The 20,381-nt window shown below is 45.9% G+C and overlaps 1 protein-coding gene across 1 annotated transcript; it reads right to left on the bottom strand.

Annotated features, from left to right (window-relative positions):
• Positions 1 to 6,298: 6,298 nt before the first annotated feature.
• LOC310667581 (perilipin-3-like) lies at positions 6,299 to 20,280 on the bottom strand. The gene is made up of 8 exons (XM_083420253.1): positions 19,977 to 20,280; positions 16,641 to 16,724; positions 15,090 to 15,276; positions 13,689 to 13,765; positions 12,381 to 12,666; positions 10,886 to 11,088; positions 9,243 to 9,368; positions 6,299 to 7,389 (listed from the first exon to the last, which is right to left on the bottom strand). Exons 2-8 carry the CDS (start codon positions 16,704 to 16,706, stop codon positions 6,949 to 6,951), a joined length of 1,386 nt encoding a protein of 461 aa, XP_083276379.1. The 5' UTR covers positions 16,707 to 16,724; positions 19,977 to 20,280; the 3' UTR covers positions 6,299 to 6,948.
• Between the last annotated feature and the right edge of the window lie 101 nt (positions 20,281 to 20,381).

Genomic DNA, 20,381 nt, shown 5'->3' on the forward strand with positions numbered 1-20,381 from the left:
CCGCCCGCCCGCCCGCTACATTGTAAGGGGCATGTACGCTGGTCACTGCATTAAAAGGGGGCATGTACGCTGGTCACTGTTTTGAAGGGGAGTGAAGAACACACACACACAAAAAGGTAACTTATTAATTTAACGTTTATTTCTATGAGGAGGAGTAATTCTGAGGGGTCAAACAAAGAAATAATAAAAAAGTGACAAAAAAATTATTTTTATAATGACGAGTTTTGCGGCTCCTGGTTTTTTTTTCCCTTCGGAAATGGGTCCAAGTGGCTCTTTTTGTCTTAAAGGTTGCAGACCCCTGGTCTAGACAAAACTGATAAAATAAAGAGAGCAAGCTTACAATAAGGCAACCCAAGGAAGAACCTGAAGGTCAAATTGCTGGAGATGCATTTTGATTATTTTATTTTTACCATGAAATTAACGTGCCCTTAAATATGAATACCCTGATCCAGCTAAGGAGAGCTGCAGGCCTAGGCAGGCTTGCAGGTGTGGATAACTTACTGGGAACGACAGGCAGAAATCGGCTTTGGATTCAGATACACATCCAAATGCACATTCCTTCTTCCGCCCCCGTGGCTTTGAATGGGATGCATGTTCCAATGTGCTTTCAAAATGTGCTTCCCCACCTACGGTCTTGCACAACTAATGGCATACTAACACCTTGTTTACATGTAGCTGGACCTGGAGCAGGGCCACTAAGAGCAGGAAACGAGGCAGAGACGCAGCGCGATCATATTGTAAAGATGAAGTTGGAGAGGTTGCGCAGAAGCTCGCCGGGTTCCTCGCATCGGCCTCCTATGCTTCCCAGCTCTCTTTGCTACATGGCACCGCAGTTGAAGAATCATCTACAATGGGGAGGGAAACATAAGGGTCAGACTGAGTCCAAACCAAAGACCAGGCAGAACAGCTCTGTCTTGCAGGCCCTGCGGAAAGGTGTCAAGTCCCGCAGGGCCCTAGTCTCTTGTGACAGAGCGTTCCACCAAGTCGGGGGCCAGTACTGAAAAGGCCCTGGCCCTAGTTGAGACCAGTCTAACCACCTTGAGACTTGGGACCTCCAAGGTGTTGTCATTTGTGGACCTTAAGGTCCTCTGCGGGGCATACCAGGAGAAGTGGTCCCGTAGGTATGAGGGTCCTAGGCCGCATAGGGCTTCAAAGGTCAAAACCAGCACCTTAAACCTGACCCTGTACTCCACCGGGAGCCAGTGCAGTTGGTATAGCACTCCTCCAAACAGAAATCTAACCGGTCACAGGGCAAGTATAATAACACTCCCAATAACGCAGGCAATTGTTTGCTAACAAAGAAGGTGTACAGGCAGCCAGGCATCATCCGAATGTGAGAGCTGCATTAAGATGCACAGATTTCCCTACAGTCAACAACGAAGCAGCGATCAGGAAAGAGATTGCGCTCCTCTGCTTCTGGGTCAAGGGCTGAGAAACCCAGGCAGCTAAAATACGAGCAGGTGATTCGGCTGCACATCCATCCTGCCGTCAGTTCAAATGACACTTTGTACCCAGATTCAAGGAGTGTGAAATGTAGGGTAAAGGTAAGGGGACCCCTGACCATTAGGTCCAGTCGTGGCCGACTCTGGGGTTGTGCCGCTCATCTCGTTTTATTGGCCGAGGGAGCCGGTGTACATCTTCCGGGTCATGTGGCCAGCATGACTAAGCCGCTTCTGGCGAACCAGAGCAGCGCATGGAAACGCCTTTTACCTTCCCACCGGATTGGTACCTATTTATCTACTTGCACTGTTCTTTCGAATTGCTAGGTTGGCAGGAGCAGGGATCGAGCAACGGGAGCTCACCCCGTCGCGGGGATTCGAACCGCCGACCTTCTGATCGGCAAGTTCTAGGCTCTGTGGTTTAACCCACAGCGCCACCCGTGTCCCAGTGTGAAATGACCCTCAGGCAAACAAGCAATCTTGAGCCTGGTGTTTTCTCCTTTCTGGCATTTATTGGTAAAAAATCCTCTTTGGGCAAGGTGGGGCAGGGGGCTTCATTTCATAACTCTGAATTGGCCACATATCCATCTTTGCCACAGCTGCTGCTGCAGCTACTGCTTTCCTTTATGTTAAAGAACCTTCCAGCAGGCAAACAGCCATTGCCTCGCAAATGCATGAGGGAGATTTATTAACACGCAGTGCCACACCACGCCGTTTGACCCCCGCGACCCCTCTCCATTACTCTGACACCTCCTATCCACATAGTTTCTTAACCCTGCCATGCTCCTGAGTGTATTTCTCCCCAAAAATCAGTTACATTGTGGTGTCCTCTTGCGGCCATTCAGCATTATTGCAACCAGAGGAAACTTCATATAAGAACAATTTTCATTAAAGATTTTCTTGGTTTACCAAATTACATGCATTATCTTTTTTTTCAAGTTGCAACGTGTTTTCTACAGATCAGTTACATTAGATATGAGACATTAGTGTAGTAGTCAGTGTAAGGTCGGGAAAGAAGAAAGCAGGGAGGGGTGGTGAAAATTATATTCTTTTATATAGTGTACATGTGGAGTTTTGTGTTACTGTCAACGGGGTAGGTTCTCTTTCTATTCACTTACTACATTTCCTTGGTAGTGAGAGGGATTGGGACTGCCATGGTGTGGTTGGTTGTCTGTGGTTAGTTGCAGTGAGGTTTGTTTGCATTGAGGGGTGAGATTGTTGGGTCAAGTAAGCCATATTGATTCAAATGGGACGTGGGTGGCGCTGTTGTCTAATTCACTGAGCCTCTTGGGCTTGCCGATCAGAAGCTTGGTGGATCAAATCCACACAACGGGGTAAACTCCCATTGCTTTGTCCCAGCTCCTGCCAACCTAGCAGTTTGAAAGCATGCCAGTGCAAGTAGATAAATAGGTACCACTGCGGCGGGAATGTAAACAGCATTTCTGTGTGCTCTGGCTTCCATCACGGTGCTCTGTTGTGCCAGAAGCAGTTTAGTCATGCTGGCCACATGACCCGGAAAGCTGTCTGTGGACAAACACCGGCTCCCTTGGCCTGAAAGCGAAATGAGCCCCGCAACCCCATAGTCGTCCTTGACTGGACTTGACTGTCCAGGGGTCCTTTACCTTTTTTGACTATTGATTCATATGCTTTCAGTGAGTTCTTGTTGTTAAGTTTGTAGGGAACCTGCACACAGCTCTCACCTGTGGCTCCTAGAAGCTGTCAACATGCAACAGCAGCCACACCCTGGGAATGGCTTCGACTGGCCAGCTAAACCAGGTGAGGGTAGCTGATGGGTATCAACCCCTAAGTGAATTGGGGTCTTTCCCTGCGTGTGAAGACAGGCTCTGGCAGATTGACCGGATGAGACCAATAGTGGGTCCAACGGTCAAGAAGGCGGTTTCTGGACACGCTGTGGAAGGAAGTGAGGGGCAGATGAGCCTCATCAACCTGGGAAGGTAGCCCATCTAGAGGAAGGAACACTCTGCTCCTAAACCTCAGCTGCCCTGCAGGATATCTTCTCACTACATGGAAATGGCGGAAATGACCGGCAGAATCCGAGACCAGGGAGAAGAGTCGATGGAAGAAGATTGGAAAAAATTTAAAGTATATTTACAGAAATGTTGCAAAATTAATGAATGTTAGAAGAATATTGGAATGAAGCTATATGGTTTTAGCAGAAGTGTTATTAAGAATTATATGACTATTAAGTGTTAATGTGTTAAAGTGGAAAATTTAAAGTCAAATTGTGTTAGGATAAATTATAGAACAAAAATTGAAGAAGAGGGAAAGGATTTGTTGAATCAGTTAATTTGAACTAGAATACAAAAAAGGGAGGTGCGAGGAAGTCGAGGAAATAAGCTAATGAAAGATTTAGATATAAAGTTTGGATGTGTGTTCTTGTTTCTTTTATGTTGTATTCTTGTATTGTTTTTTTCTTTTTTCTTTTTTTTATTGTTGTTGTATTGTTTGTTGAATCCATGTTTTGTTTTTTTCCATTGTTTTTCTTTTTATAATTATAAAATATCCAATAAATTTTATTTTTAAAAAAGTATATCTTCTGGAGAAAAGGCTAAGGAGTAAACCCTACACAAATCCAGAGAGGAGCACCTAAGATGGCTGGATATTACCTTGTAATAATAATAATAATAATAATAATAATAATAATAATAATAATAATAATTTATTATTTATACCCCGCCCATCTGGCTGGGCTTCCCCAGCCACTCTGGGCGGCTTCCCAAAAAATATTAAAATACTGTAATACATCAAACATTAAAAGCTTCCCTAAATAGGGCTGCCTTCAGATGTCTGGTAGTTGTTTATTTCCTTGACATCTGATGGGAGGGCATTCCACAGGGCGGGTGCCACTACCGAGAAGGCCCTCTGCCTGGTTCCCTATAACTTGGCTTCTCGCAGTGAGGGAACCACCAGAAGGCCCTCGGTGCTGGACCTCAGTGTCCGGGCAGAACGATGGGGGTGGAGACGCTCCTTCAGATGTATGCCTCCTTCCAGCAACTCCTCAGCTAAGCTGGTGCCAAACATTTTGCTCTGCTTTCCTTTGGACCACATCAGCGAGACCAAGAGGAGGGTCTTGTTGCCTGGGCAGTTCAGGGCTTCCTGGCTTTCACCCCAGGAAGGTCACTTTGGTGCTATCAGAGTGGTTTGCCTTCACCTTTGGAGGTGCACTTCATTGTCTCTGAAGACAGATGGATGCCAACCACCAAGAAGAAAGGGGAAATGGTCCGAACCCTCTCAGCAGGGCACTGGAGCACATAACTTATACCAAATATTTGTATGTTTGCCGTATGAACCTTCATTTTGCAAGCTTAGAGAGACATGCCAGAACATTTTGGATTGTGTTTGTTTTGGAACAAGGGATCTAGGTAATCCATTGGGTCATCTTCTGCAGAACACCAGATGATGCAACAGGTTGACTAGATCTTAGCTTACTTTTTTTTTTTACTCAGCTGAACAAAGGCCTGACCATTTTTTATCAGAACTGTTTCATATTGGAAATGAGAAATTCCGCCAGTGTAAGGGAAAGCTTCATGGGTTAAATTTCAGCAGCAGGCTGCTGTCAGGATATAAAACCAGTTGAAAAACAAGCTAGCAACCTCAGTTGTACAGTTCTTTAAAGCACAGAAAAATCAAGAGATTCACCCCACCATTTTTTGGCACTGTAAACTAATATGGCAGCTATTCTGAATTAATGCACAACAAAAGTATTGGCTTGGACAGTTTAACCACAGTCAAAAATAGAACTGATTATTGTCTGAACCATTCCTTAGCCTGCAATTCCTTGCTTTTGTCCATTGGAATTTTGGGGTGGAATATTGATAGAGGCTTCACATGGAAAATGTACCAACTGTTAAATGACTGAGTGTGCATCACGAGAGGGGAAAGGGCCTTACTGCCCCCTGGTGTTTTTTATGGTAAATACAAAGATGGGAAGAAGCTCGGCCTTCACCCTTACTGCGTATGACTGGATGTTTTCTAGATTTATTACAAAGTGCGTGTACAAAGAAAACCCATGTCCAAGAATAGAGGCTGAAGCTCTGTAAGAGGACAGTCATCATTTTTACAAGTCGTTTCTCTGGTGCTGGGAAAGACAAAACAGATCTGGGAAGCACCACGTTCTTAATTAGGCTTTCAGAGAAAACAGATATTTGATGGCAGCTGAGGTCAAGGGCTTTTTATGGATCATAATTCTACTTAAATTACATATTTATCATGCCAAACGTAAGCAGAAGTTGCTACTTTTGCTTCCCAGTGGATGCATTCCTATTTAAACAATGTGCCACAGTTTGTCACATTCTATGCTTTTTACGTAGAAGTGGAGTGATTTGCACCCATATTTCACGTCTACTGTGTTATCTTTATAATCTAGTAAAGGTAAAGGACCCCTGGATGGTTAAGTCCAGTCAAAGGCAACTATGAGGATGCGTGCTTATATCGCTTTTAGGCTGAGGGAGCCGGCGTTTGTCCACAGGCAGCTTTCCGTGTCATGCGGCCAGCATGCATAAACCGCTTCCGGCACAACGGGACACCATGACGGAAGCCAGAGCGCATGGAAACGCCGTTTACCTTCCCGCCAGAGCAGTACCTATTTATCTACTTGCACTGGTGTGCTTTTGAGCTGCTAGGTTGGCAGGATCTGGGACAGAGCAACGGGAGCTCACCCCGGCACACAGATTCGAACCACCGACCTTTCAATCAGCAAGCCCAAGAGGCTCAGTGGTTTAGACCACACACTACCCACATCCCTTATATTCTAGTACCAAAAGCCAGATCTTAAGCAGCAGTGCCAAGGCACTTCTCTGACAGGGAAGAAAAAAATCCAGAGCCACAGTTTGAGATGCAAATTGGTTTACTTTATCTTTGACATGAAGTGTTTACTCTTGTCCAGTGGTCAAGAAGCTTGAAAGATAACAGATCACCATAAATTTTATGAGGCATAGCTAAGTCCTAGTCAACACCAGCTAAAGACGTCCTGGGCTAAAACTAGATGCTAACCAGCTGTTTGCTGTTAACGTCTAGATTAGTGTTTCCCAGACTTGGGTCCCCAGCTGTTTTCGGACTACGACTCCCATCATCCCCAGCTAGCAGGACCAGTGGTCAGGGATGATGGGAATTGTAGTCCCAAAACAGCTGGAGGCCCAAGTTTGGGAAACACTAGATGCATCCTTTTCTAGATATTAATGCAAGCAGGAGAAGTGACCCTGAGCCAGTCCTTAGTCAGGTAGCATCCATTCATTTGTGGCCTGTTGAGATTGGTTTGGTGCTTTGCTGGAAAACTGCACTGAACTAGAGGTCAGCTTGGCACCACCATAGGAGATGGGACAAACTGTTTCGGAGGTACAGTTTTTGTCACCTACAAGCTGCTAAGAAAACTGCACCTCTTCACATTTTAGTTAGCAAGTTCTGCAACGAGGAGACCTCAACAACATTGAGCACTGCTGAGCTCTGTGTAACTGGGAAAAACTGAAGCAACTTGGCCACGGATTGCAGGTTAGGCTTGATCGTTCAAAGCACTGGATCCAGGCACTTCCATCCTTTGGACAGCTACCTCCGATTCCTTCACAGATGGAGGCACCTCTGCTGCTTGGGATTCGGCCAAAGGTTCAGGAGGAGAGACCTCTTCTGGGGAGAAGGGCCCCACGATCCAGTTCAGGGGAGTGGACTCCATCACGTACTCCAGGACCTCGTCCCCAGCCTGCCAGATTTTGCCCATTGTTTCCTGGCGCTGCATCAAAAGGCCACTAGGAAGCTCCTGGAATGACTTGGCACTGGAAAAAGCAGCCTGCAGTTCCTCCATGTAGCTGTAAGCTTGCTGCACCTTTTCTTGGAGGGCTGCAGGGAGACCCTGCATGTTTGCCAGGAGGCTCTGGCAGGCAGCCTGAATCTGCTGGGCAATGTTGCGGGACATGCCTAGGGCCTGGGATTCCATCTGCTGGAGAGAAAGAGGTGTTAGTAATAATCATAGTAGTAGTTGTTATGTATTGAAGTTCTCACCCTGGGCCAGCAGGGGGATACTGTAGATAGTTCAGGTCCACATATGCAAATAAGGGATCGAGAGTGACGTTCAGTGATTGGATAGTTACAGAAAGTTGTTACAGTTACATTGTACTGGAGCTCTATATAAGCAGGCTGGCTGAACCCTTCAGTTCAGTTCTGTTCTGGCCTGTGAATAAACAAGAGCTGTTTGAAGAATCAGTGTGTCGTCTGATATGTTCACCCACAACTTAACAGTAGTAGTAACAAAACAAAGAAGAAGAAGAAGAAGAAGAAGAAGAAGAAGAAGAAGAAGAAGAAGAAGAAGAAGAAGAAGAAGAAGAAGAATTTATACCCCGCCCATCTGGCTAAGTTTCCCCAGCCACCCTGGGCAGCTCCCAACAGAATATTGAAAACACGATAAAACATCAAACATTAAAAACTTCCCTAAGCAGGGCTGCCTTCAGATGTCTTCTAAAAGATAGAGAGTTGTTTATTTCCTTGACATGTGATGGGAGGGTGTTCCACAGTGCAAGCACCACTACTGAGAAGGCCCTCTGCCTGGTTCCCTGTAACCTCCCTTCTCGCAGTGAGGGAACTGCCAGAAGGCCCTTGGAGCTGGACCTCAGTGTCTAGGCTGAGTAAGGGGGTGGAGACGCTCCTTCAGGTATACTGGGCTGAGGCCATTTAGGGCTTTAAAGGTCAACACCAGCACTTTGAATTGTGCTCGGAAACGTACTGGGAGCCAATTTAGGTCTTTCAGGACCAGTGTTATATGGCCATATTCTGGATTAATTGTAGTTAGGACAGGGATGGCAAACCTTCAGCAGATGTGTCAGGCAATGAGGTTTGGATATGGCACAGAGCAGAGCTTGGTCAAGTGAAAGCACTGCAATGGAAGTCTTCAGTTCTTGTCTTTTTCTGAACTTCTCTTACATTTGCCCATCCACACAAATCATAAAGTAAGCAGAAACTTTAACTTCCATTTAAAACTGGTGCTGAAAGTTTGATTATCCTCCGTTCAGACCATATTGTAGTTTTGTGTTTTATTTTTGCGGCTCTTGCCCTACCTGTGATTCAGGCACATTCTCCAAAAACCCAAACAATATGGGAATATTGTTATTCACCCTGATCTCCCTTTAGCTACCACATAGCTGTCAACCGTCCCTTATTTAGCGGGAAACTCCCTTATCCCAGTGCTGTGTCCTGCTGCTGTCCCTTATTGACGATGTCCCTTAAATTTCCCGGGTTTCAAAGGAAGCAGCTCCTCTCCCTCCCTCCCTCCCTGCCGGCCAGGGAGGAGGGAGGCTCCAACTGTGTTGCTTGGCTGCATTGCTCACCCAATAAGGAGTCTAAGAATGAATGGGATGGGGTGGAGCTTGCATGCCTTGTGTCGATCAAATCAGCCACGTTGCCTGGGGACTCGCCTTTGCTCAGCGCTTCCCAGCGGAGAGGTGACGGTGGTTTTCCTTGCTGCATCCCCTTTGCCAGGTTGCTGCGCTGTGGGAACCACCGCTTAAGGCTTCGTTTGGCTGCTGGCTGGCCTTTCTGCCTTTGGCTGGGAGGGGCTCAGAAGCCGAACATACCTGTGCTTGGAAAATCCCTTATTTTGGCTGCTGATCCCTTATTTCCAAGGCTGCTGGACCCTTATTTTCAAATCTGTAAGTTGACAGCTATGCTACCATGATTTACTTAGCAGGGCGCCCCATCCAGGCTATGGTCTGCTGAGCTTTGTCACGAGAGCAAGCCATCCTGTGTCCTGATGGGCCCTTTTCTGGGAAATACATCGAGGAAGCCAAGAACACAACATACCTCTGCTGGCTTCTCTCCAGTGGAACTGCTCTGTCCCAACTGCTTCTTGCTCCACTCCAACCACTTCTGCCGCAGTTCCTCCTGCCCGCCTTGATCTTTCTGGTCTGTGTGTCTGGCAAATGCAATCTAGGGAGATAGCAGCGAGAACATTAAGAACGTTTAGAAAAGAGAGATACTTCCAAACGAAACAGTAAAAAGCAGAAAGTCTCTCAAACGAAGTTCAGTGGGACTGACTCTCCCAAGGACAATCACATCTCACATTTTGGCGGGTACTTTTGCCACACAAATAAAATGAACCAGTCTGCTTGGGCAACAGAACATGGCGTGCCGGCACCCGGGTGGATTTCATAGCTGTCAATTTACAGATTTGAAAATAAGGGACCAGCAGCCTTGGAAATAAGAGACCAGCAGCCAAAATAAGGGACCTGCAGCCTCACCTGTTCCAGGCATTCCAGTCTTGCCGTCCTCCTGCAGTCTGGTCAAACTCATGCTGGTAGCTTCGAGAACACTGTCCAACCAAGTTTGTAACCAGAGGTTCAACTGAATAGAATCTGAATCAGATGCACCACAAGGCCTATGCAGCCTCAACTTAAGATGGCTTTGCACTGCAAAGTTTGCAGCAGCACGTGCAACAAAATGGCGTCCAGCATTCAAAAACCCCCTCAGCTTGCATTAACTAGCCACACACAAGGCATGCAAGCTCCACCCCACAGTCTTTCTTAGACTTCTTATTGGGTGAGCAACACAGCGCCACAACCCCAGAGTCAGCCACAACTGGACCTAATGGTCAAGGGTCCCTTTACCTTTAGGGAAGGATTGTGGTAATGCAGGTGGACATCAGATGTACCGCATTTAATGTTCTTAATGCATTATAAATTGTGACACCAGAGAGTGAAGCTGATGTACCAGCAGCATTTTGACAGGGGAAACAAGGTAAGAAAACCGCTTTAATTTACAAGTATGCCCTGTGACGTTTTAGAATGATATATCTAATATCGTTCTAATAATGTTAAACAGGTCAGTGTAGATCCAGCCCCTCTGGAAAGCTCAAGAGCAGGACCTGAAAGTTGCCACCCTTCACCCAGTTTGTCCCACAACATTGGTGTTCAGGGGCACCACATCTGTACAGACAGACCCACCCCCTTCAGCTTCAATGGTCAGTTAGTGATTTAAGTATATTCAGGAAAGTTTTTAATGTGTGACATTTTAATGTACTTTTAATCTTTGTTGGAAGCTGCCCAGAGTGGCTGGGGAAGCCCAGCCAGATGGCCAGGGTACAAATAATAAATTATCATTATTAAACTATTATTATTAAAGTTGCAGTGTCCTCTTTTAAGTTATCAAGGCTGGTGGACATCACATCTGGAATTCACAAACCTGAGCTAAAGGTATGTGCATTGTGCAACTGAACCCAGCACATTTTTCCAAAAAAAAAAAACCAACAACCCCAGAGAGCCAGAGTTGCCTTTGTCAACCTGGGGTTGTTTTGGACTACAACTCCCATCAACCAGCACAACTAGCAGCCTCTCTGTATCATGCAGCCATGCCAGGTGGCTCTGGTGGGAGTTGCAGTCTGCAACAGCGGAGGTTAGAGAAGGTTGACCTAGAGCAAGCACTACCAGAGACTAGAAAAGTGCTTATACCAAGTCCATTGCTTGCTGGAGCTGGGACAGAGTCTCCTGCATCTTCTGCTTGGTCTGGCGCAGCTTGCCCAGGGTGTGCTGGTAGGCTCTCTGGCGCACCCTGCTGGAGAGGGAACCCAGGCGCACATAGTAACTCCGCTGCTGCATTTGCTTCTCAATGGAAGAAGAGGTCTCTGTCTCCTCCACAGCAGCTGCAAGAGTAGCTGAAAGGAAGGCATTACACACTTTAGAACTTAGCAAGCCCTGGAAATATGCAGAACACCCTAAATATTGTCAGTGCAAATATACATATGAATCCCGGAATTCCTGGATACCAAGATCCAAGTTTGGGGCAAGTACTTTTTGGTGGGAGAACCCCAGCAGAGATATAAAGTCACAAAATATGCAGCAAGCTAAATAAATCTGGACTGTTAAAGCTTTAAAATATGTCCTTCAAAGCGAGTTCGAATATGCCTGTTAGAAGCTGCTTTCCAAAGTTTCCTTCTCCCCCCAGCATAGGGACAGACCACACATTTGGCAAGTTAAAAATGGTTTACTTACAAACTCTCAAAAGGTCAGATTCATGTGCTTTAGAATAGTTGCACAGGCAGCAAAACTTAGTTTACTTACAAAGTGGTAAAAGTTCCCAGGTTGTTGGTATAGGAACTCTAGAGTGGCTGGTGAGAGCCATGCGGTATGAGCAGGAGCAACTAGCTCAAACCTCTTCACACACTGAACTTTTCAGATACACTCAGATTACAAGAATGAGCTTGATTGCCCATTTCCTCCCAAGGCAAGGCCTATTGACATTTGCTACCACGCCTCCAAAGAGCTCTCCCACCCACAAATTAAGCAAAGCTGGAGAACAGCAGGGAAGTCACAGAACAATACACACATTTGCTCAGTTCTGTTTTAGTACAGAATGTGGATTGCATGGATGGAGAATTTTAGTTTTCAGATTGTGGGGGAGCTTGCAATAGGAATCTGCACTGCAGTGGACATTGTGTGGCTGGTTCAGCCTAGTTCCTCTTCAACTGTGCTTAAAGGTAAAGGTAAAGGGACCCCTGACCATTAGGTCCAGTCATGGCCGACTCTGGGGTTGCGGCGCTCATCTCGCTTTATTGGCCGAGGGAGCCGGCGTACAGCTTCCAGGTCATGTGGCCAGCATGACTAAGCCGCTTCTGGCAAACCAGAGCAGCGCACGGAAAAGCCGTTTACCTTCCCGCCAAAGCCTTACCTATTTATCTACTTGCACTTTGATGTGCTTTCGAACTGCTAGGTGGGCAGGAGCAGGGACCGAGCAACGGGAGCTCACCCCGTCGCGGGGATTCGAACCGCCAACCTTCTGATCAACAAGCCCTAGGCTCTGTGGTTTAACCCACAGCACCACCCACGTCCCTTCTACAACTGTGCTTAGAAAAGACTAAATAACACTGATATACATGCAGGAGCATGGCGCAGACCACCGGGCACTTGTGTGCGGGTAGAGGCGGCAAACAGACAAGTGTCGACTGACCTAGCTCCTCATCAGACATTGGGAGGTAGTGGTCCACCATCTCCTCAGACCTCCCCATCACAGCCTCAACGGCACTGGAGGCCATCTGGCCTATGCTGGAGCCCATCACAGTGTTCATGCCACTGGTTAGCGCAGACGTGGTCATCTCAACACTCCCTCGGACAGCATCTTTAACCAGGTCCAGCATGCCAGGGACCACGTCCTTTGATTCGGCAGCTGCTGGGCAAACCGCTGCTCCTGCAACTGTCTCCGTAGATGATGCCATCTCCTTTTTATCTGGGCTCCCCTAGGGTGGGAGAGAAGCAGTCAGCGTCGGGGCAACCTAGCAAAACTTGTTCACTAACGTAGCTCTTAAAACTTTCCGTATTCGTCTGCCGCCCACAGATAAGCCTTCAAAGATGGACCACGTTGCATGCATCCTGCATCCAAGCAGGAAGGTATTTGGGGAAAGTGTTACAGGATTCAGTTTTCTGGCAGAGAATACATAGGAGACTTTGAGTAAAAAGGTAAAGGGACCCCTGACCATTAGGTCCAGTCGTGGATGACTCTGGGGTTGCGGCGCTCATCTTGCTTTATTGGCCGAGGGAGCCGGCGTACAGCTTCCGGGTCATGTGGCCAGCATGACTACGCTGCTTCTGGCGAACCAGAGCAGCGCACGGAAACGCCGTTTACCTTCCCACCGGAGAGGTACCTATTTATCTACTTGCACTTTTGGCATGCTTTTGAACTGCTAGGGTGGCAGGAGCTGGGACCGAGCAACGGGAGCTCACCCCGTCGTGGGGATTCGAACCGCCGACCTTCTGATCGGCAAGCCCTAGGCTCAGTGGTTTAGACCACAACGCTACCCGCGTCCCGGTGCGCATCTGTAAATAAACATCAGGCACCCAGAGCCCAGCAGAAACAGATGGACATCTACATCAGATTCCTAGAAGCAAGGTGAAGCCTAAAGCCTCTCCACTGAGTCCTGCTTAACTTACAGCTCTTGTCCTCCAGCTTGAGGTTGCTTAACAACAACTCCTCCTGATTCAGGGATGGGGGACCTAAGGCACTGCCAGACACTGCTAAATTCCAGCACACACCAGCCCCAGCCAATATGGCCAATGGACCAGGATTATGGGATCTGTAGCCCAGCCAACCTCTGGAGAGCCACAGGTTCCTAAGCTAGCTGAAGGTCATCACCTAGTGAGAGTCTTCCAGCCTCCAAAGTCTATTCATGTTCTTTTGTTAACCTCCTAGCCACCAGGACCACCCCATTATCAGATGGACAAATTCATAATAGGGACCAGTTGAAGTCTGGACAGTGGTTACCTGATCAGCTGGTCCTTGAACTATCAATTCCTTTTCCTCCACTTTGTCCGGATCTCGGCTGTTCTGCACATCTGCTGCTGGATTTTTTTAAAAAATAGATCATAAATAGTTGTCATTGGCACAGTGCAATTTTAGACAGTTGCGCCAACAACAATAGATGCTCTTATTACGTCTTATATGTTATGTACAGTTATTGTTTTAGATCTTTGTGTGAACTGCTTTGAGCATGAGTTTCCCTGTGGAAAATGTGCTATATATACTGACAATGACATTTGTTTTGTGATGTTTCACTGACCATTTAATATTGTTCTGCAACAGAAGGTAAAATTTCATGTGGTCATTAGATTTTTGCAAGCTAATTTCCACTCCTTTTCTCTCTGTGGAACTTACTACCACCACCATGAACTTATGGGGACACTGGAAAACACTCCACAAAGGGTAGGGATAGGTGAATATATTCATTTTGGGCTTTTTGCAGTTTCACATTTTTTTTCAATCTTAAGTTCAATTCCCTACATTTCCACATCAGTTTTTTATCTTATTTTTTAAAAGTTCTCATAAAAAATCCATCAGCATCACTGGGCAAATTTCTCCTACTACCTTTGCCTAACCTACACATGGTTGCAAAGCAATTTCTCTATATTTTGGAATGTCGCTCGCACTAATATATGCATTTATATGCATGCTTTACCACAAAATATACACTTTTGGACACGCATCTTGGGGGCTTGCAAAATTTGGATACGCCGCAATTTTGAAAGACGGTTGTGTCTCAGTTCAGGTATTGTTTCGGAAAACGCAAAAAATGGTTACCGTATTTTTTTCCCTATAGGATGCACTTTTTCCCCTCCAAAAATTAAGGGGAAATGTGTGTGCGTCCTATAGAGCGAATGCAGGCTGCGCCGCTAAGCCCAAAGCCAGAACAGGGAGACAGAGCATTGCGGAGCGCTCTCACTGTTCTAGCTTGGGGATGGCTGCGTGCAAAGCCTCTCCAGGGCAGCGGGGTGCCTTCACCCCGCTGTCCTGCAGAGGCTAGCAAGGCTGTTCCCAAGCTAGAACAGTGAGACGGAGGCCTCCGTCTCGCTCTTCTAGCTTGGGGACTGCTGCGTGCAAAGCCTCTCCAGGGCAGCGGGGCGCTGCGCTCCAAAGGCTTCAGGGATCTTTGAGGCTGGCGGTGGGGGAAAGCAGCGCTTCCCCCCACCAGCAGCCCCACAAGCTCGGGTGAATGCACCTTGAACACACCTTGTTTTAGAGGGGGAGAACAAGGGGGGGGGAATTCCCCTGTTCTCCCCCTCCTATGGGCCGGTGCGTCCTATAGAGCGAAAAATACAGTAGTTTGCCTTTAAATGAGAACAGAGTTGAATTTCTCTCCCCATCCCAAAGAGCCGACCATTTACTCACTCTGGGGCTTGCTGAAAAGAGGCTGTACCCTGCTGACTGTGGCCGAAGCAATTGTCCTCATCCCCGTCTCGGCCGCATCACAGAAAGATTTGAAGACCGGAATGTTCTCTTTGATTGAAGAGTATGTGGTGGAGACCATTTCGCAAGCAGCACTCAGGGAAACCGAGGCCACTCTGCTCACCAGGTTCTAGAAGCAAAGGAACGTGAAGTAGACAAGGCAACCGGTGTCAGCAACCCAAGGCCAGGGGGCAGTCAACAAAGACTCCATTTGAAACCAACCCCTCTCTTGATATGTGACTGACCAGCAGAATTGGGAGTACATGGGTTTAAGGGAACAAAACTCTGTAGATTAGGAATGAGGAACTCTTGGTCCTCTAGATGTTGTTGCTAAGGCAGAATCTAGTCAGTTCTTGTCTGACTCATCTGTGTTAACTATAATTGCTTTAATTCACACAGAAATAAAAGATGCATGTGTATTAATGAAGGTTTAAAATGGAAAATGGCTAACGTTGGGTTTTTTCCACAATTGTTTTCAAAAGGACACTGAACTCCTCAATGGGTTCATGAATATTTGTTGATTGTCTTCTTTTACTCTAAACCAGGCTTCCTCAAACTTAGCCCTCCAGATATTTTGAGACTACAATTCCCATCATCCCTGACCACTGGTCCTGCTAGCTAGGGATCATGAGAGTTGTAGGCCAAAAATATCTGGAGGGCCGAGGTTGAGGAAGCCTGCTCTAAACTATTGTAACCTTAGATCAGGTGCAAAGGTGTTGAATTGCAAATCTGCCATCTTCAAAGGGTGGTGGCTGATATTGTTTCTCTGAACCCAACAGAGAACGGAAGATGTAAATGAGGCTCTCAAGGAAAACAGCACCAGGGAATTGGATGCTGTTAAGATAGACCTTTGTTTATAGGTCTGTTTTGGATTACAGTGGTACCTTGGTTCCCGAACTTAATCTGTTCAACTTCCAAAACGGTTCAAAACCAAGGCGTGGCTTCCCATTGGCTACAGGAACTTCCTGCACTCAAGCGGAAGCTGCATCGGACATTCGGCTTCTGAAAAACGTTCGCAAACCGGAACACTTACTTCTGGGTTTGCGGTGTTCAGGAGCCAAAACATACGAGTACCAAGGCGTTCAAGAACCAAGGTACGACTATATTCCATATTTTCTAAGATGCTGAGCCTGCGCTGGAAAGCACAAGGTATTGTATGGATATTTGGAGGGGTATCTTTAATGCTTATGTTCTGTTTTTCAAAGAGTTTTGCTAGTAAAGTTTGGATAATATTTTTATGGGCCTGGACAATGACTCCTTCCAAAAGGAGTCAGTTTTTATTTTTCCAGCCGCTTCAAACTGCACAATATTAAGATATGCAACAACTTGTGCTGTGTTGCTGTTGCTGTTGCTACTCCACTCAGCAGACTGAAGGCAAAAGCCTTCCTAAGGCAGAGGGAGGAGTGTCCTATGTATTGTAGAATGAGCTTTGGAGCTCAACTCAGAGCATCAATGGTTTCTCCCATCAAATGACCATCACCAAGATCTACTCACCTGCTGATCTTCATTGTTCTTGGAGTCAGAAGCAGCTGCTGCCATGTCTTTGTTTTCTGATGCCATGGCATTAACTAGGTTGCTCTGGAAAGAACAAGCAAGACCAACATTACCTATCATCTCTTAGACTGGGTGTGTCCATACCATATATTGAAAGCACACCATTTCCTCCAAATATTTCCTGAAAACCAGTGCTTTTTTTCTAAAAAAAAAAAAAAGATGTTTGGGGCACTCTCATTTTGATTCAAGAAAATCACCATTTTATAGTTCAAATCGGGGGAAATAAATACAGTAAATGAACAAAAGTGCAAAGATTCACAAAATGTTTAGAGGTACACATACCACTGCACTCCCCCCCAGAAAAAAGCACTGCTGAAAACTATGGTTTCTCAAGGGTGCTGGGACTCGTTGCTCTGTGAAACTACAGCTCCCAAAATTTAAACGCAGCTTTAAGTGTATTGTGCATAAGCTGTATCGGGTAGGACTCCCAGAGCAATTAAAAGATATACGCCATGCAAAATAATTTTCCATAAAGCAGTACCTATAAAGCATGCAAGAAATCTAAAAAAAGAAAGAAGAACTACAACAGCTCCCTTTGTTTTATTTCCAGAAGAGTTAACTGCCCTGAACTCTCTTTCTCCAAATCTTCTGTAGGAGAAAAGAATTGTTTGGGCTTTGCTGGACGAAGGACCCCACAACTGGCGCACTGTGACTGAGAAGGAAGTCTTCATAGCTCAGTCGGTAGAGCAGAAGACTCTGAATCTCAAGGCTGTGGGTTCAAGCCCCACGTTGGGCAAAAGTTTCCTGCATTGCAACGGGTTGGACTAGATGACCCTTGTGGTCCTCTCCGATCCTATGATTCCCTACTTTCACGGTTGTAACTGAGAACCCACAATTTAAACTCACCTTTGCTGCTTTTCATAGACAAGACAAAAAACACAAAGTTGGGTAGCCTTGCGGTCTTCCCACAACTTTGTTACTTAGTTAGTCTGAGTGTGGGGTGTTTGGAACTACCGCATTTTTCGCTCTATAAGACGCACCAGACCACAAGACGCACCTAGTTTTTGGAGGAGGAAAACAAGACAAAAAATATTCTGAATCTCAGAAGCCAGAACAGCAAGAGGGATCACTGCGCAGTGAAAGCAGCAATGCCTCTTGCTGTTCTGGCTTCTGGGATAGCTGCGCAGCCTGCATTCACTCCATAAGATGCACACACATTTCCCCTTACTTTTTAGGAGAGAAAAAGTGAGTCTTATAGAGCAAAAAATACGGTACTTACTGCCTGAGTTGGGGAGAGTTTGATTTTGAATGAATGAATGAATCTTTCTTTGCGTCAGCCATCGGCCATAGCAATAAAACAAGAATAGAAATAAAAAGTCAATTATATAAAATACATTTTAGGGTTTTGAATCAATAGTCAAATAGTGGATCTTATTCTGATCGCCCCAGCTAAAAACCTTGCAACCTTTGCTTGTCACCTGCTCATCTTGATCTGCCAAGAGAAAGGACACTGTGGCAGTGGTTGGGTGACCCAGAATGGACAATAAAAGAGGGGTGATAATCTCATTCCTCAAGTCTTTATAAAGTACGGATTCGGCACTGCCATCTCCACAGGGAGATAAGCGTTTTTCGTGTGCAATCCATTGGAATCGTCCCTTATATACAACCGAGGGCAATACATTCAATCTTGCGAGAGTAAAAACGCATCTAGGGTTTGGGGTTTTTTTTCCCCCAGCTCAAGTTTGTTGAATTTTTATCCCATCTTTAAATTAAAGGCAAGATGGCTTTAATTAAATACCTACTCAAAATATGAGCACAAACACAGTACTTTTTTTCCCCCCTGCAAAAAAAGTTAGTAAAGCCTAGCTCAGAGATACTTTGGCTTGCAGAGGGTTGGACTAGATGACCCTTGGGGACCCTTCCGATTCTATATTTTTTTAAAAAAAAATGCCATATTGCATAAAGCAGAGGCAAACCTAGGATTTGCTGCAGTTCCCCTAAGTATACACCTGGTGGCACTCAAAGCTTCCTGGCCATGGTAGCGTTATGCGTTGCTTGTCACAGACCCTTTAAAAAGTTAGTACAGTGGTACCTCAGGTTACAGACGCTTCAGGTTACATATGCTTCAGGTTACAGACTCCGCTAACCCAGAAATAGTACCTCGGGTTAAGAACTTTGCTTCAGGATGAGAACAGAAAGTGGTGCTTCAGGTTAAGCACAGTTTCAGGTTAAGAACGGATCTCCGGAACGAATTAAGTACTTAACCTGAGGTACCACTGTATAAGCACCCATATGGGCCCATAAAAAGGAGAGCAGGGAAGAAGAGGGGAGAGGCTCCAAAACCCACAGCTGAGCAATGCCTTTATTTGGGGTCAACTAAAGCCTTGCAAAATGGCAAGCAAGCAAAATGGGTGGAGTATTGAGCTCCTAGCTAAGTGTGACAAGTGGCGTTTCCTCTCTGCCCAGAGGTCTCAAGAAAGGTTGCCAGATTTTCAGCTGACTCCTGTAGCTGTACTTTATATGAGCAGGGCCGGATTTAGGTTTGATGAGGCCCTGAGCTACTGAAGGCAATGGGGCCCTTGATATGTCCAGCTGTCCTTTGTCAACAACAAATTGTCACCGTTTTTGTGTTGAATATATAATTTATGGACCTAATAGGTATCTAAAGTCATTTGCACATGCAGAATGTAGGCACCCTATATATAGAAATGAGCAAACCAGTGATATTTTAGGGAGCAGGCTAGCAGGAGGGGTCCATTGCTTACATCATAGGAGCCTACACAGCACAAAACACTGTTGCTGTATGTAGGTTTTATTTTATTTGTTTTTTATCTTATATTCTGGAAATGTACATCCAGTGTTTTTTTTCTTTAAATTTTTTGGGGTCCCCAAGAGAGTGGGGCCCTAAGCTATAGCTTGTTTGGCTTATATGTAAATCCAGCACTGTATATGAGCAGGCTGAAATGCAGGAATTAACAAACAAGGTTTCCATAGCATGGGGAAAACACAGTCACCTGTTAACTGCTGCAGAGGGGATGAATGGAAAGTGGAGAGGCAGAGCCTCACGGCTAAACCAAGTAATTGCCTGCAGTGTTTAATATTGTACACATAAAGTTGGCCACACCCTAGTAATAACTTGCTTCCCTAGCCATCCAGCCCCAGGGTGTGGCATGCTAACTTCTATAGAATTAATGCCATTTTAGCAGCCAGCCTTAAACATGTACCGGTATTCAATTAAAACAACAACAACCTGGTTTTCCCTGCTGCAGAATCACCAAAGCACACAGAGAACTAGTTAAGGACTCCAAAAGACAACATACAAACATGCTAACTTACCACAAAATACCCAAGAGCCACCTTCCAAACATTCTCTTGCAAAGCTCTTCTTTATATACCTGCGATGATGTCATCCAAAGGCAGACCACGGTTGAGTGACAGCTCAAGAAAGCAATCAGAATTGCCCCACTACAGCAAATATGGGGTTGTGTAGATCGGTGGCTCTTCTTGAGAAAGAGGGTGGGTTGACTCTGTGATGGGTCATTTTCTGCCTGGCAACTGATGACTCAGAAATTTGACACTGTCTCGCACTACACTTTGCATCCATTGGGCATCGATGAAGGGAAAGCTCAGTCCTATGCACTGTTTACTCAGAAGTAAGACTGAGTTCAGTGGAACTTACTGCCAAGTAAATGTGCGGCCATGCAGCCAAACTCTATGTATTGTTTACTCAGAAGTAACTTC

The sequence above is a fragment of the Podarcis tiliguerta genome (genome assembly GCF_965153285.1).
Source record: "Podarcis tiliguerta genome assembly, chromosome: 17".
Classification (NCBI taxonomy): Eukaryota; Metazoa; Chordata; class Lepidosauria; order Squamata; family Lacertidae; genus Podarcis; species Podarcis tiliguerta.